The sequence below is a fragment of the Ceratina calcarata genome, unplaced genomic scaffold, assembly GCF_001652005.2.
Source record: "Ceratina calcarata isolate Rehan_Ccalc_2016 unplaced genomic scaffold, ASM165200v1 scaffold554.2, whole genome shotgun sequence".
Lineage (NCBI taxonomy): Eukaryota > Metazoa > Arthropoda > Insecta > Hymenoptera > Apidae > Ceratina > Ceratina calcarata.
In genome coordinates, this window is record NW_017176727.1 from 1,046,646 (window position 1) to 1,059,278 (window position 12,633).

Below are 12,633 nucleotides of genomic sequence, written 5' to 3' on the forward strand. Positions count from 1 at the left end.
CTACCTTCAGCTTGAAAGTCTTAGAGTAAACCAATATTACAATTTGAAAGTTCCTAACAAAGAAGTGACAAGAAACCTGATATTTAGCCTCCGATAAATTCTTCCATAAAAATGGCACTTCGATCATTAATAAGGCAATTCTTTATGTATCTAATGAAATCTTTTGTATAATAATTGTTCTTTTGGTTACTAACTTCGCTCACAACACAACTTACCTAGATCATTTATCGAATATACGAATGACATGAACATAGTAAAGAATACATTTAAGTAGTAAAATTTAGCATTTATATTTATTGAATAATGAGTATAGCTGCGCTTATATTATAGTTTTAACATACACTTACATGACAGTACGTGGAGGGGTAGTTTTTCTATTTTCTTTATTAACAGATAGGAACAGGTACTTTTTATTTTGTGTTTACTTTATATATAATTCTATAATTTCATGTATATATGACTTAACTTCAACAAATCTAATGTAACCTACTTATACTCGCTCAAAAATAAAATCGTAGAAGTTAATGAACATAATTCCTATTTTTTGTATTATGTAATATGTGAATAATTTGATTTTTACTTCTTTATTGAACTGTAAGGCCCAATTTCTTTTTATCCTTATTTTATCATAAGTGAAGGAGGTATTATAAAGAGATTATAAAAGTTTCCTTGCGTTTAAAAATTTTGAAATTGTTATTGGAGTTAGAATATATATTGATCAAACATGACGCGAAACTCATTGCTATCTTCTATTCAATCACATTGAATACTTTACAAGAAACCTACACGAAGGAAAATTCTCAATAGCGAACCAGAAACTTACAATTAGATTCGTGAATAACTTAGCAAAAACTTCCCGACCTTTCATAACACTTTTTAATTTATAATTAGGAAAATCAATTTTATCTAAAAATTAATTTGTTTCTATATTTTTATCGAATATTGTATAGTAAAGAGAAATGTTTTCCGCGTCTACACGACGCCTCTAATCGCGTGTATTATTTTTCGTACCGATTATGCGAGACACATAAAAAATAATCAACACCGCGGGCTGATTAAATGCATTATTCACATTCAACCGTACACAGTGTAAATTCATGACTGCCCACATTTCGGTAACGTGAGAATATAATTTTCAGCATTCCAAGCAATTTTACTGGAAACGCAGAAGTGTATGATCGATACCTACGATCGAGCGATAATGATTAGAATGAAACGTATGTATAGCTTATTGTGAGCTACCTGGTTCCGAAAGACGCGTGATGTCCGTCCAGTAGTCGTGTCCAATATGGCGTGTGTATTGTGAATTGTATTAACGTGCAGGTAAGTTGATTCAATTTTTCACAACTTACACGGACAAATAAATTAAAAAGCCGAATATCCGAGAAATATACGATTGTCATTTTTCGGGATTGTAAATATTTCCATTCATAAATCATTCGATCAGATATTGAGAGCTTTTCCCTTAAAGTATGTGAACTTTGTCAACCTTTGCACCTTCAAGGTCCGTTTGTCGTGGTGCATTGCGATGACAGGTGTCTCGTGTAGAAAAAACGTTATTGAATTACATTGGTTTGCTATAAATTCATAATTTGTCTGTATAAACAAGTAATTGTTTTTTCCGTAATGAGAATTTGCTACGTGATAAGCTCTGTTGTTGGCAGTTGTTATTGTAGTCTGAATGGAGCACAGCTGCAATTAGGCAGACTGAAGCAACAATCATCAAAACCAGCGAAAATATGGAATAAGTTATATAGATTAAATGGCATCAAACATAGTTGATAAAGTTCTTCTGACAAACATGACACATATGTAATTTGACATACTGGTGACATTACTATGGAAATGATGTAAATTCCAAGGAACTCTTATTTTTTAGAGATTTAACGTTATTTGCTCTTCTATACAAATAAAAATTTTGCAATATAGATCGAAAATATATCAATATAAATGTAAATGTCATAATATAAATAAACAGTATTGTACCAAGCGAGATAGGTGCCCCAAACTTCATAATTATTTTCTAACATGACATTGTTCACAACTTAGTTCATGGAGTTTTGTAACGTTTCATTATGTATTTGTATGTAAGTCTAAGTATAATAATACAAAGTACAAGAATTATTTTGTTTTCGTAGGTTCTTCTCCTGCCTTTAGTGCAATCATTTTTTGTGAGTTGAGGGAATGAGATAAATACTACAAAACTTGTAGTAAGACAATGTACAATGAACTACAATGGGAATATGCCAGATTGGCACCAATATAATACCTCACAAACAAATGAAGTTACGTTATCTACACAAAATGTGAATTCTGGTCACCTTTCATTCGTTCCTAGCGTTGGTGCACCGCCACTGAATGCAATTAATCTTAATTCAGAGGGTTTGAACAAGCATCAGAACAATACAAATTTCAATCCAAGAAATTATCAGTCCTACAACAATGTTCCGAATGGCCCGAACATTCCAAATAACAACCCTCTTGCATCTATGGTGCAAATGCAGAATTGCATTGGTCATTATGGTCCTCCGAATACCAGAAATCCTGTGTTGGACAATATCAATGCTTCTGTGGATCCAAGGAACACTACAGTCGGGAATATAAATGATGAAGCAGGATATAGAAACAACCAGGTGCCTTATCATGGAGCTATCACTCACTTGACTGGGTCTAGCTGCAATTTGAATACATCATCTGGACCAGGGGTCGCACCTGTTGCTGGAACAAGAAATAGTTCTGGAGCAGGACTCGGAACTAATCCTGGTAATGGAACTGGTCCTGGTCCCATATTTGGTCCGGGTCCAAGGCATGGTCCTGTATCAGGACATGGATCGGGTTCTGGATCTGGAAACATGGGACCAAGAAATGCTAACATGGGTTCTGTACCGCCTGGAAAATCGTCCGCTTCATTCATCCCTTGTAAAGGTTTGTGTTGTAATTCAGAACCTACCATTAATTATCAGCAGTGGGAAAAATTTGGATCCTATCAAAACAACACTTCATACAGGGATAATGTACACCCACCTAATTATCAAATGGAAAACAGGCATTTCGGGAATAATTGTAATTTTAGAAAAGATAATTTAGATGGCAAAGAAGTAATGGGTTCTGTGTTGCCGAACACGTCCGCCGTAGATCATAGAAGAAATTTTGTAGATTACAAATATCATAAGGATCATTTGATGCATAGAAATTACTCGAACTCGTCGGGAATGTTTCATAATTATCCTATGCAAGGTTACAATTATTCGGCGGAACATCAGAAATATGCTTATCCCTCGAAGGAGCACATGAAAACGAATAATATGAACATACCGAATTCAGAGATGGTTAAGCATCAGGAACAGAACTTCATGGTTCAACAAAAATTCAATAATAAACAATTTCAGTACCAAAATGGAAATATGTTACCGAAAGGAATGCCTGGCTTAAACGTGAACGCGAATATAACATCGTCTACACAGAATCCTTACTTTAATTCGCAATTTCCGAGAAACGTTTCCACGGAAATGTCACATGAACGTCAAGAAACCACCGATAATACTGCAATGCCGAATAGAATGCCGAGTACTCTTATGCATAGTTCTCCTCCACAGCAACAAGTGTATCAGCATAAAATAGCAATGCAGAAATTTTCAATAGAGAATTGTCTTAACGAACTGAGCAGAATACCTGGTTATCAGTCGCATCCGAAGTACAAGGAATGTGTTCTCAAATACAGAGAAGTGTTAAAACTACAGCAGTCCTCTGGTTATCAAAATCCAATTCAATCAACTTCGCGCGTAGCAACACCTGTGAACACCACGGTGCCGCCAATTAATTTACAATTCGATCAGAACGGAATGCTGATAAATTCTAGCTACCTTTCTGACGGTTTTACTAAACTGCAACCTACACCTATTGTACAACAAGCGACGGAAAGCATAGACAAACAGAATAAAGATCATGCTTTAACTAACGAAACATGTCAGCAGTCGCAGTCTGCGGAGCAGTTAATGATCTCTTCGCAAAATGAACATGTACCTTCTTCTCCTTGCGCAGAAACGTTTCAGAATCAGAATCAATTCTCGATGCACAAGGACTTCAACCAAAACCAATTGAAAGTCCAAACGAGCAAAAATCATAATCTCAATACATTGAGCGATAATAATAGTAACGAAACAATGATGCAGCAAAAAGCTTCTAAAGAGCTTGCCAATAAACCAGTCCTAGATGTTCGACAATTTTTGGCTAATTGGGACGAAACCGATGACGAAGAAGAAACGACAAATTTACCGAATACTGTTTTAAGCGAAACGACTCCTGTGGTTGTGGTAAGCTACGAGAATGTAGATCTTTCGTCGAAACGACTACGAGGAATAGAAGCATCAAGAAGAAAGAGCTTTTGTTCGAACGAAGCATTAGAAAATGAAAAAGAAGATGAAGCGAACCTAGTAACAGCCGAAGGTTTGACAATATCTTATTCTTCTCCGGTTGATGATCCTGAAATCACCAAAACGTCCAAGAGAACTATTGGAGAGGGTGTGGTGAAGCCTGGAAGTATCATACACTGTATTAGCAACGGGCCTGACGAGATACCCACAATTCATATAGTGGACAATTTAGAAATAAGCAACATCCTTGGAGCGTCTAATGATCAAGTTATTCAGACTCTAGAGAAGCAAAAGACAATATCATTCTTTAGGGAATCGAGCAGCAACGAGACAGAAGCGATGGCTCTTGAAAGTACAGAGCAACAGGATAAAAGTGACACTAACGTATTGCCGGCAAATTATGGAGAACCTTTGGATGATGTTAATAAGGAGGAAGCTAGAATTTCTGAGTCTATGGAGGCAGATAATCAGGAATTAGAAACTCTATCAGAGACAGCAAAAACTAATCTCGATGCTTCTGATAATGTAGAATTAGAAAAACAACGGAGCTTTGAGGAATCTCACAATACTGATGATATAAGTCTACCAGACTTACCAACTTCGGAGTGTACACCAATCTCCACTACGTTGAACACTCCGATTCAATCTGATAGTGAAGAATCATCGGAGAACATAGAAGATCTATCAATATCGACGAATCCCATAGAAGTGATGCAAAATAGTCCAGTGATCAGTTTCACGCAGTTGAGCAGCGACGAAGAGATAAAGAATAGGACGCTTGGTAGTTTAGCATTGGGTTTGCAGAAAGAAAATCGTTACAAGAGTGATGAGGGTAACGCTAGCCACGAGCAGGAGATAACGTTACATAATTTCGACTTCTCTGTCAATCCAAAGTCGAAATCGAACGAAATAATTAAGAATAAGCAATTGAAAAGTCTCGGGCTCAACACTGTGAAGAAGAAGGTATTTCTAAGCGATGGTAAAGAGAGTGAATCCAGAATTTCGAATACTTGTGGAATTTTAACACCGATAGAATACGAATTGGAAGTTCAACAGGAGACAGTGAACAATGAAAAGAACTTGGATGGTGGGTCTCCGGCTTGTACGCTCGAAGAGAGGAATAAAGATGTTAGACGATCGAGAGAAACAATTAAAACTGCGACTCAAAGAAATGATTCAATAGAAAATTTGAGTCCAATAGAATCTAGCGATGAAATAGGGCCGAAAAATGAAAGTGATTACTTTAGGAAAAAGAAAATGAAAATTCTTCACTCAACTAATGCTACTTGTTCAATATCCTCCGAAATTGATTCAAGAAAAGCTAGAAAAAGTTTAGATAAGAATTCAATTCAAAAGAAGACTATTAATCATTCGAGACCAGCGAAAGGTCTTGAAGTAAGAAAATTCAATGATCCGAGCTCATCACAAGCTGAAGAAAAATCTGTGTGCCATATGACTTCTCGATACAAACACTATTCTGTTGCTGTGATAAAGGATAACGCTACTATAAGTGACAAAAGATCTTATGGCACCACAGACAGAATACCAGGCCGTGAGAAAGTGGCTCAATCTAACACAGGAGTTTTTACATTTCATGAGACCTTTAAACTGTTACAAAAAGATCTGAAAGCTGTAGACGGAGATGTTAAATACACTGCGGAGGAAATACGTTTGCTAAAAGAGTACAGGAAGAAAAAAGAAAAATTTCATCAAGCTCACGATACACAAAATAATAATAGTAAAGATAATAAGATAAAATGTAGGAAAGTTGAAGAGCAAATCATCCAGAAGGCCGATAAAAATTCATCTTACCATAGGAATAAGTTGGAATGTTCTCAACTTAAACAGAATAACGATATGTTGGTGACACATAAGGTGGGCTTTGAAGAAAATTCTGTAGTTAGCGTACATTCACAGAATGTGGAGGCACAGAAAGAAGGAAAAAGTCACTTAGGTACGAAGAGTTTGGAAAAAGATATTGATTTTGGAATTCAAGTTGCTAACGTAAACCTGAAAATTAAAGACAGTGATGTTGATAAAGAATTAATTGTAGGGAGAAAGAACCAGGAACATGCAAAGGACTCTATGGAAAGGATCAAGATAGAAATTAATGTATCTTGTACAGACAGAAGTTCTAAGGAACAGGAGCAGAATAGAAGATTATTATATGACGATCGTAGTATGTACAAGATTGACGATTCGCCTTCTTATTCGGATACGTTTGATGGCCAACGAAGATTAAACGCCAAAGATCAAGAAGAGAAAACTCGTAGAATATCCGAGAAATTCACTGTAGCAGTGGATGTTACTGAAGCGAATAAAATTAAAAATGACGCGGGGATGAAGTTAAATACCTCGCTAAGAAAAGGACGAAGAACTTCGTTGGATACGAACGAAGAATGTAACACTACTAGGATTTCCAAAGACACGTGCGATATACCTTTGGACAGTCAGTCTTTTAACAAATCTAAGAATGCGGAAACAGTCGATGCTTCTAACTGCGGTACTAACCACGTCGATATAATTAAGTCAAAGAGTGCAATATCAAATACTGCCATAATTAATGCGAATGTTACTAAATTTAAGGGGAATAAACCCGAGGGGAGCAAAGAAAATGATTCTACAGGTGTGAATGATGATAGAGCAGATGTGTCAAGCAAAATAGAAAAGAAGAGTTCTAAAAAACTGCCAGAAAGTAATTTGATCGATCTAAGTGCAAAGCCACTGAATAATTCGGATGGTTTGGATTTGAATCTTGATACACTGGTATATAAGAATGCGCGTAGCTATCACTTGGACGAGAAATCGGAGGAAAATGGTTATACGGGTAAATGGAAGAAGCCAAAGATAGACGACATTTTCGAAGACTGTAATATATTCCAAAGTAGCAGTGGGTATGTGAATCCAATCTTCTCGAGTATAGATAAGTTGGAAGATTTGCATACAGTTCCTGTATACACTACCAAAGATGGAAAAATATCCTACAGTCCTAATCGGAGGTTCACGTACCACGAGCTGATGATGGAGGCTCGTAAACGGGAGGCTTCCTCCTCTACAAGGAAATACCACTACGCGGATACCTGGAACAGCTATTACAACTCAAAGTTTCACAAACTTTATAAAAAGAAGCGGCAGCATGGCCTTGGCGACAAGAAGAAGCACGAATATAAAAATACCAAGTATATTTACGATAGAAAAAAGAATTATTCGGATGAGTTTTATAGCAAGAGTCACGTTAAGTACAAAGATTGTTTTCACAGCATTAGAAACAACAATGCTGTATGGTCCGATCACATGAAAATGTACAGCAGTAGCGATTCTGATGAGATCATAGATCGTAATAAGAATCAAATTGCCGAAGAGAATAATTTCGAAGAAGATCAAGATAGTCAAAATAAAACTGTAATAATTAAGTCGCATAAAGGTGAAACTATTCATGAAATAGATCTGAACAATAAAGATAATGTCGGCGACAATATCTTAGATAAACATCAACAGCCAATTCAATCTCAAATTTTTGATGCCGACAAGGAAAATGAAACCTATAAAAACGCTAATAATAATAATGCACAATGGCATCCACCCGTATCTCAGCCATCGAATAATGACAAAGATAATACCGATTGTATCGATAAAACTGTATCTGCAATTCCGGAAAGTTTATCAGAAAATCTTATCAATAATGAAAGTAAAAATTTGGATGATGCACTTCCGAATACAGTTATGGACATAGTTGGAAACGAAATTACTGAAGATCAAGAGAATATGCGTTCAAATGATGACCTGTTAATTTCAAAATTGCTCAAGGATAAACCTTCATCCGATGAGGATAAACAAGTGTCTGGATCGTGTAATTTAAAAGAGAAAACGGATGACAAAATTAATTCCAAAGAGATACACATTGAACAGCAAAGTGAGGGAATTGAGACAAAGAAGCTTGACGAGACTGATCCGCCTGAGTCAAGAAATAGTACGAGAAATGTAGGATACGCAGAGTCTAGCAACAGTTTGGAAACTGATAAAAGTAATATAACAGAATTTGGAACAGAAAAAGAAACTTTAGAACTGCATAACAACTTTGATGATGCAATTGATAAAATCTCGAAAGCATCTTCAGAACTAGAATCATGTAATAATGCAAGTAATGCAATATTAGAAGAATCTGAAGAGAATATTAATAAAAGTACTATTTTGGAAACTACACAAGAAAATACAGAAATTAACGAGGAGATCGAAGTCCGGAAAGACGATAATGCGGAGGATGAAAATATGAAGAAGGATATACAAGAAAATAGCGAGTTTTTGCAACACCAAACTAAAAAAGAAGACACTTGTATGGTAATCGAACAAAAATCTGAATCTCGAGTAGTACAAATATTGAATGTACTAATCGATCAAAAAAGTAATTCGGATGAAAGCGTCAACCTTGAGGATAAGACTGGCATGATTTCAGAGAAAAATGATAATGTAATTATTGAAGAACAAAGTTTCATTGGTTTTTCAAAAGATGAAATTTGTACTATATCTTTGAAAGATCAAATGGAATTTATTTTACCAGATACAGAAGAAACCTCATTAGAGCTTGAAGTAAGAAATAATTGTTTAGCGAATGGAAGTTACTTGGATAATTCAGCTGGTATTTCTGAGAACGAAACAAATAGCAACGTAAATCTTTCGGTAGAAGAGGAAATGCCTGTTTTAGAGATGTGTTCCGTCAAACAAAATTCTCCTACTATGGTTAGTGAGAGAGATGACAAAGAAGTTGAACATGAACCAAATTCTTTGGGACAAGTCTCTTGCACAAGCTCAGATCATACAGATGTAAAAACAGTACCCAAACTGATTATAAAGAAAACTGATAACGTACATTCAAATTCAGAATGTTCGTTAGATTGTACAGATTTCGCCGGAAAATACGATGCGAAATTACTGTCTGACGCGCGTCCAAAAATACCAAAGATGATTATTATGAAGAGTAGATCCCGTTCCGCAACACCAACAATCGAAATTTTGGAAAAAGCTAAACCCGATAAGGCTTATCTTCCGGAACAGAACGATGAAAATATGGATGTGGATAATAGCGACACCGAACAGTATACTTTAAAACACAATAATTATGAGAACAAAGTGCCTAAAGTGAAAATAAAATTGGAGGAAATATCGTCCAAAGATTTAAAATTATATTTAAAACGGAAGGCTGCTAAAAAGAATATTCCAAAGACGAGAGTTAAGAAAATGAAAATACAGGAATCAACGGATAGTTCTGAAACAGAAGCCACAGATTTGGATGAAGAAGATAAAGATTTTAATGAATCAATAACCAGCGACACAGATGCTGAAAAAGTACCTAAATTGAAATTGAGGAGACAAGAGGAAGAGAGAAATAGAAATTCAGAAAAAGATTTGAGTGTTTTCAAGTTTTCTTCGAAACGAGGTAGGAAGAGAAGAGAAGAGGACACAAAACATGGCGCAAAATACGATAGCACTAAGATCATCAATGAACAACTAAAGAAAAAATTTCCTCAGTGTATACTTGAAAAAATTCCAAAAGTCATAATAAAAAGAACGCAAATTGGTGCAGAGTTCAAGTGTGAAATTAGTAAAAGTAAAAAGATTTGGGTCGCTGAAACTTCCAAATGGCAACCTAGAGTTAAATTACAGAGATTAGAGGTTTTGGATCATATGGTAAAGGATTTGAGGCAATCAAAAATTACAATAAATGATAAACTTGAGTCATTTATACAATCCAAAGATTATATTATCAACGATGATAAGAAACATGAAATTCATGAAAGCAAAGGAAAATTGTTCAGATCCAATTCAGTATCCGATTTACCTGCTGTAAAGTATAAACAAAGACGACTATCAGATTTTAGTTGCATGAAAGTAGATTCGAAATTGGTTGAATTGAATTTGAATAGTGAAAAGAGAAATATTAACGAAGGAGTTAGGGAGAAATCATTCTTTGAAAATAGAGAAGATCACAACGACCATAATAGTGAAAATGAGAAAGAAATTGGGATGGAACATACGTTTAGAAGTGTTTTAGACAACGACTTGAGTGTAAAGAGAGAATATTCGTCTTTTGGGATCAAAGAAGATATACCTTCTGTAGAAATTAAATTTCTAAATTCTGCCATGAGTTCATGTAATACTAGAGATAATAGTAATTCAATAATTGAAGTTGATACCTCGGATGAAAGTCAAACTACAATAGAGATTTTACCAGCGTCGCCAGATTGTAGCGTGGATGAAGCAAAAAGCGCAGAATTTGTAAGTGGACTAAATGCAGATGATGCGATACCAACTCAATTGGAGTTGGAATTAGAGCTTATGGATAACAATCTGCGTTCAGGTATGCTTGCCTCAAGAAGTGAATGTTTATCATATTCTAAAAACAAATATACCAATAGCGGATCAAGCAACTCGTGCTTCAACGAATTGCCACGTTCCTCGCAGAATAATATTTGTCACAATTCTATGGGAAGTACAGGGTCGAACGATTACTTTTATTGTAATGATTTGTTAGTTAAAGAAGTGTTGACTGCTAAAGAAACATTGAAGAAATGTTTATCGCGATCGGAGAATACAGACGTAGAAAGAATAGGATCGAGGCCGAGAACTGTAGCTGAGAAGAAACAGGGTTTAAGTTTCAGTTTAATAGGTACTGGAAAATCTAGTACCTGTGATAATAAAATGAAAGTAAACAGAAAGCTCAACAGTTCGGGAAAGGAAGAACATGAATTTCATTGTAAGATGAACATGGAAACTGTTGAAGAGAGATGTTCGAAGCGGGAAAAAATATATTCTGGGGAGCATTCCACAGCCTCTACATGCGAGGATAGTAGTGTACCTGAGCCGACTACAATTTCTTTAAAGGCTTCGAAGAAATTTGGTCAACCAACTGCGAACGATAATGACTCGGAAGAATCGCAAGAAGAAAAAGTTGAAAAGAAAACTGGCAACAACACCGAGGACCAAAAAGATCACGATAGTGCAAATGAAGTGAAAACTAAGGAAGACAATATGCCGTTATTAGTGCCAGAATTTGCTTTAAGCTTCGATTCCAGTTCAGATAGAGACAGCTCTAGATCTCCACCCGTTATAACGAATCCAGAAGAGAACGAACAAGTAATAGAGGATACGAAATTGATAGAAAACAAAGTGATAAATCAAACTGAGAGAGTAGATGAGAACAAAAAACATTCCTATAAAGACTGTGAAATGAGCATCACTGATATTATAATGCAATTAGCTTATCATGAGAAGGTGAATATATTTAAGTACTTTAATAGATTAGAAAAGTTCTACAGTATAGTTGATCTTAATGGTTTATTACAGGCAACAATAAAACATAAAAGATATTGTAATTTGTGCGAGAGATGGTTTCCATCAACTGAGCGACATCGTCAACACTTAATTGGATATCAACATCGCTATATGGAATTGAGCCAGCGTAAAAGTATTCATGCTCTTTTTATTCTGTTCACTGGCAAACCTTGTCCAAGACTTCTGCCGTCACACACACTTCGCAGTGATTGTTCCATAGGAGAACTGACGCCTTTGCAAATTGCTGTTCAGGTGAGATTATATTTTGTAGGATTTTTGGGTTTGTAAATAAATTATTAACGATCATTTTTACTGAATTGTCTTATAGGATGTCGCAAACTGCTTACAGTATACACAACCGCATAGTAAAACGAAAGAATGATGGCAAAGAGTTATTACGAATTATTTGGCCTTCATAGTTGCATCTCCTGTAATTGGGACAAATGGTGTGAGTACCCCCACGAAAATATGTACTATATCGATGAACCATGAAATTAATTTTGTGGCACTTTTAATGTCAGTGGAATTGTACATGGTGACCATAATTACTACTTTTTGGTAATTATATTATTATTATATATATACAGCATTGTTCACTTGGGTAGCCTCGAATGGTCCATATTACTCTTTCGTAGGAAATATGTAATATGAATAAAATAATTTAGATATGTAATATGATGAAATGTGGAATTGTAAATAATTTTTCTCTGATTTATCGTAAAACATCAACTAACTGTGAGCAAACGCTTGAGATTATTCATATAGAATCCAAAAGCATCAATATAAACTGATGTCATCTACTAATTTATAATGCAAACGGATCTAACTATTCGGCAAGAAAATTCAACGAAATACTTTTTTTCGACATATGCTTGAATTTATATATCAATTTTTACCCAAGGCTATTCAAATGAAGTGGACTGTATACGTG

At 35.4% G+C, this 12,633-nt stretch overlaps 1 protein-coding gene across 2 annotated transcripts; it reads left to right on the forward strand.

Moving 5' to 3' along the window:
* The first annotated feature begins 1,250 nt into the window (after positions 1–1,250).
* On the forward strand, positions 1,251–12,627 carry LOC108629154 (putative uncharacterized protein DDB_G0282133). Of its 2 annotated transcripts, XM_018031622.2 has the most exons (5): positions 1,251–1,323; positions 2,139–6,327; positions 6,427–11,642; positions 11,715–11,954; positions 12,031–12,627. In XM_018031622.2, exons 2-5 carry the CDS (start codon positions 2,226–2,228, stop codon positions 12,082–12,084), a joined length of 9,612 nt encoding a protein of 3,203 aa, XP_017887111.1. In that variant the 5' UTR covers positions 1,251–1,323; positions 2,139–2,225; the 3' UTR covers positions 12,085–12,627. The 2 variants fall into 2 exon arrangements, with proteins under 2 accessions (XP_017887111.1, XP_017887110.1); XM_018031621.2 differs by having other exon boundaries at positions 2,139–11,642.
* Positions 12,628–12,633: the final 6 nt, after the last annotated feature.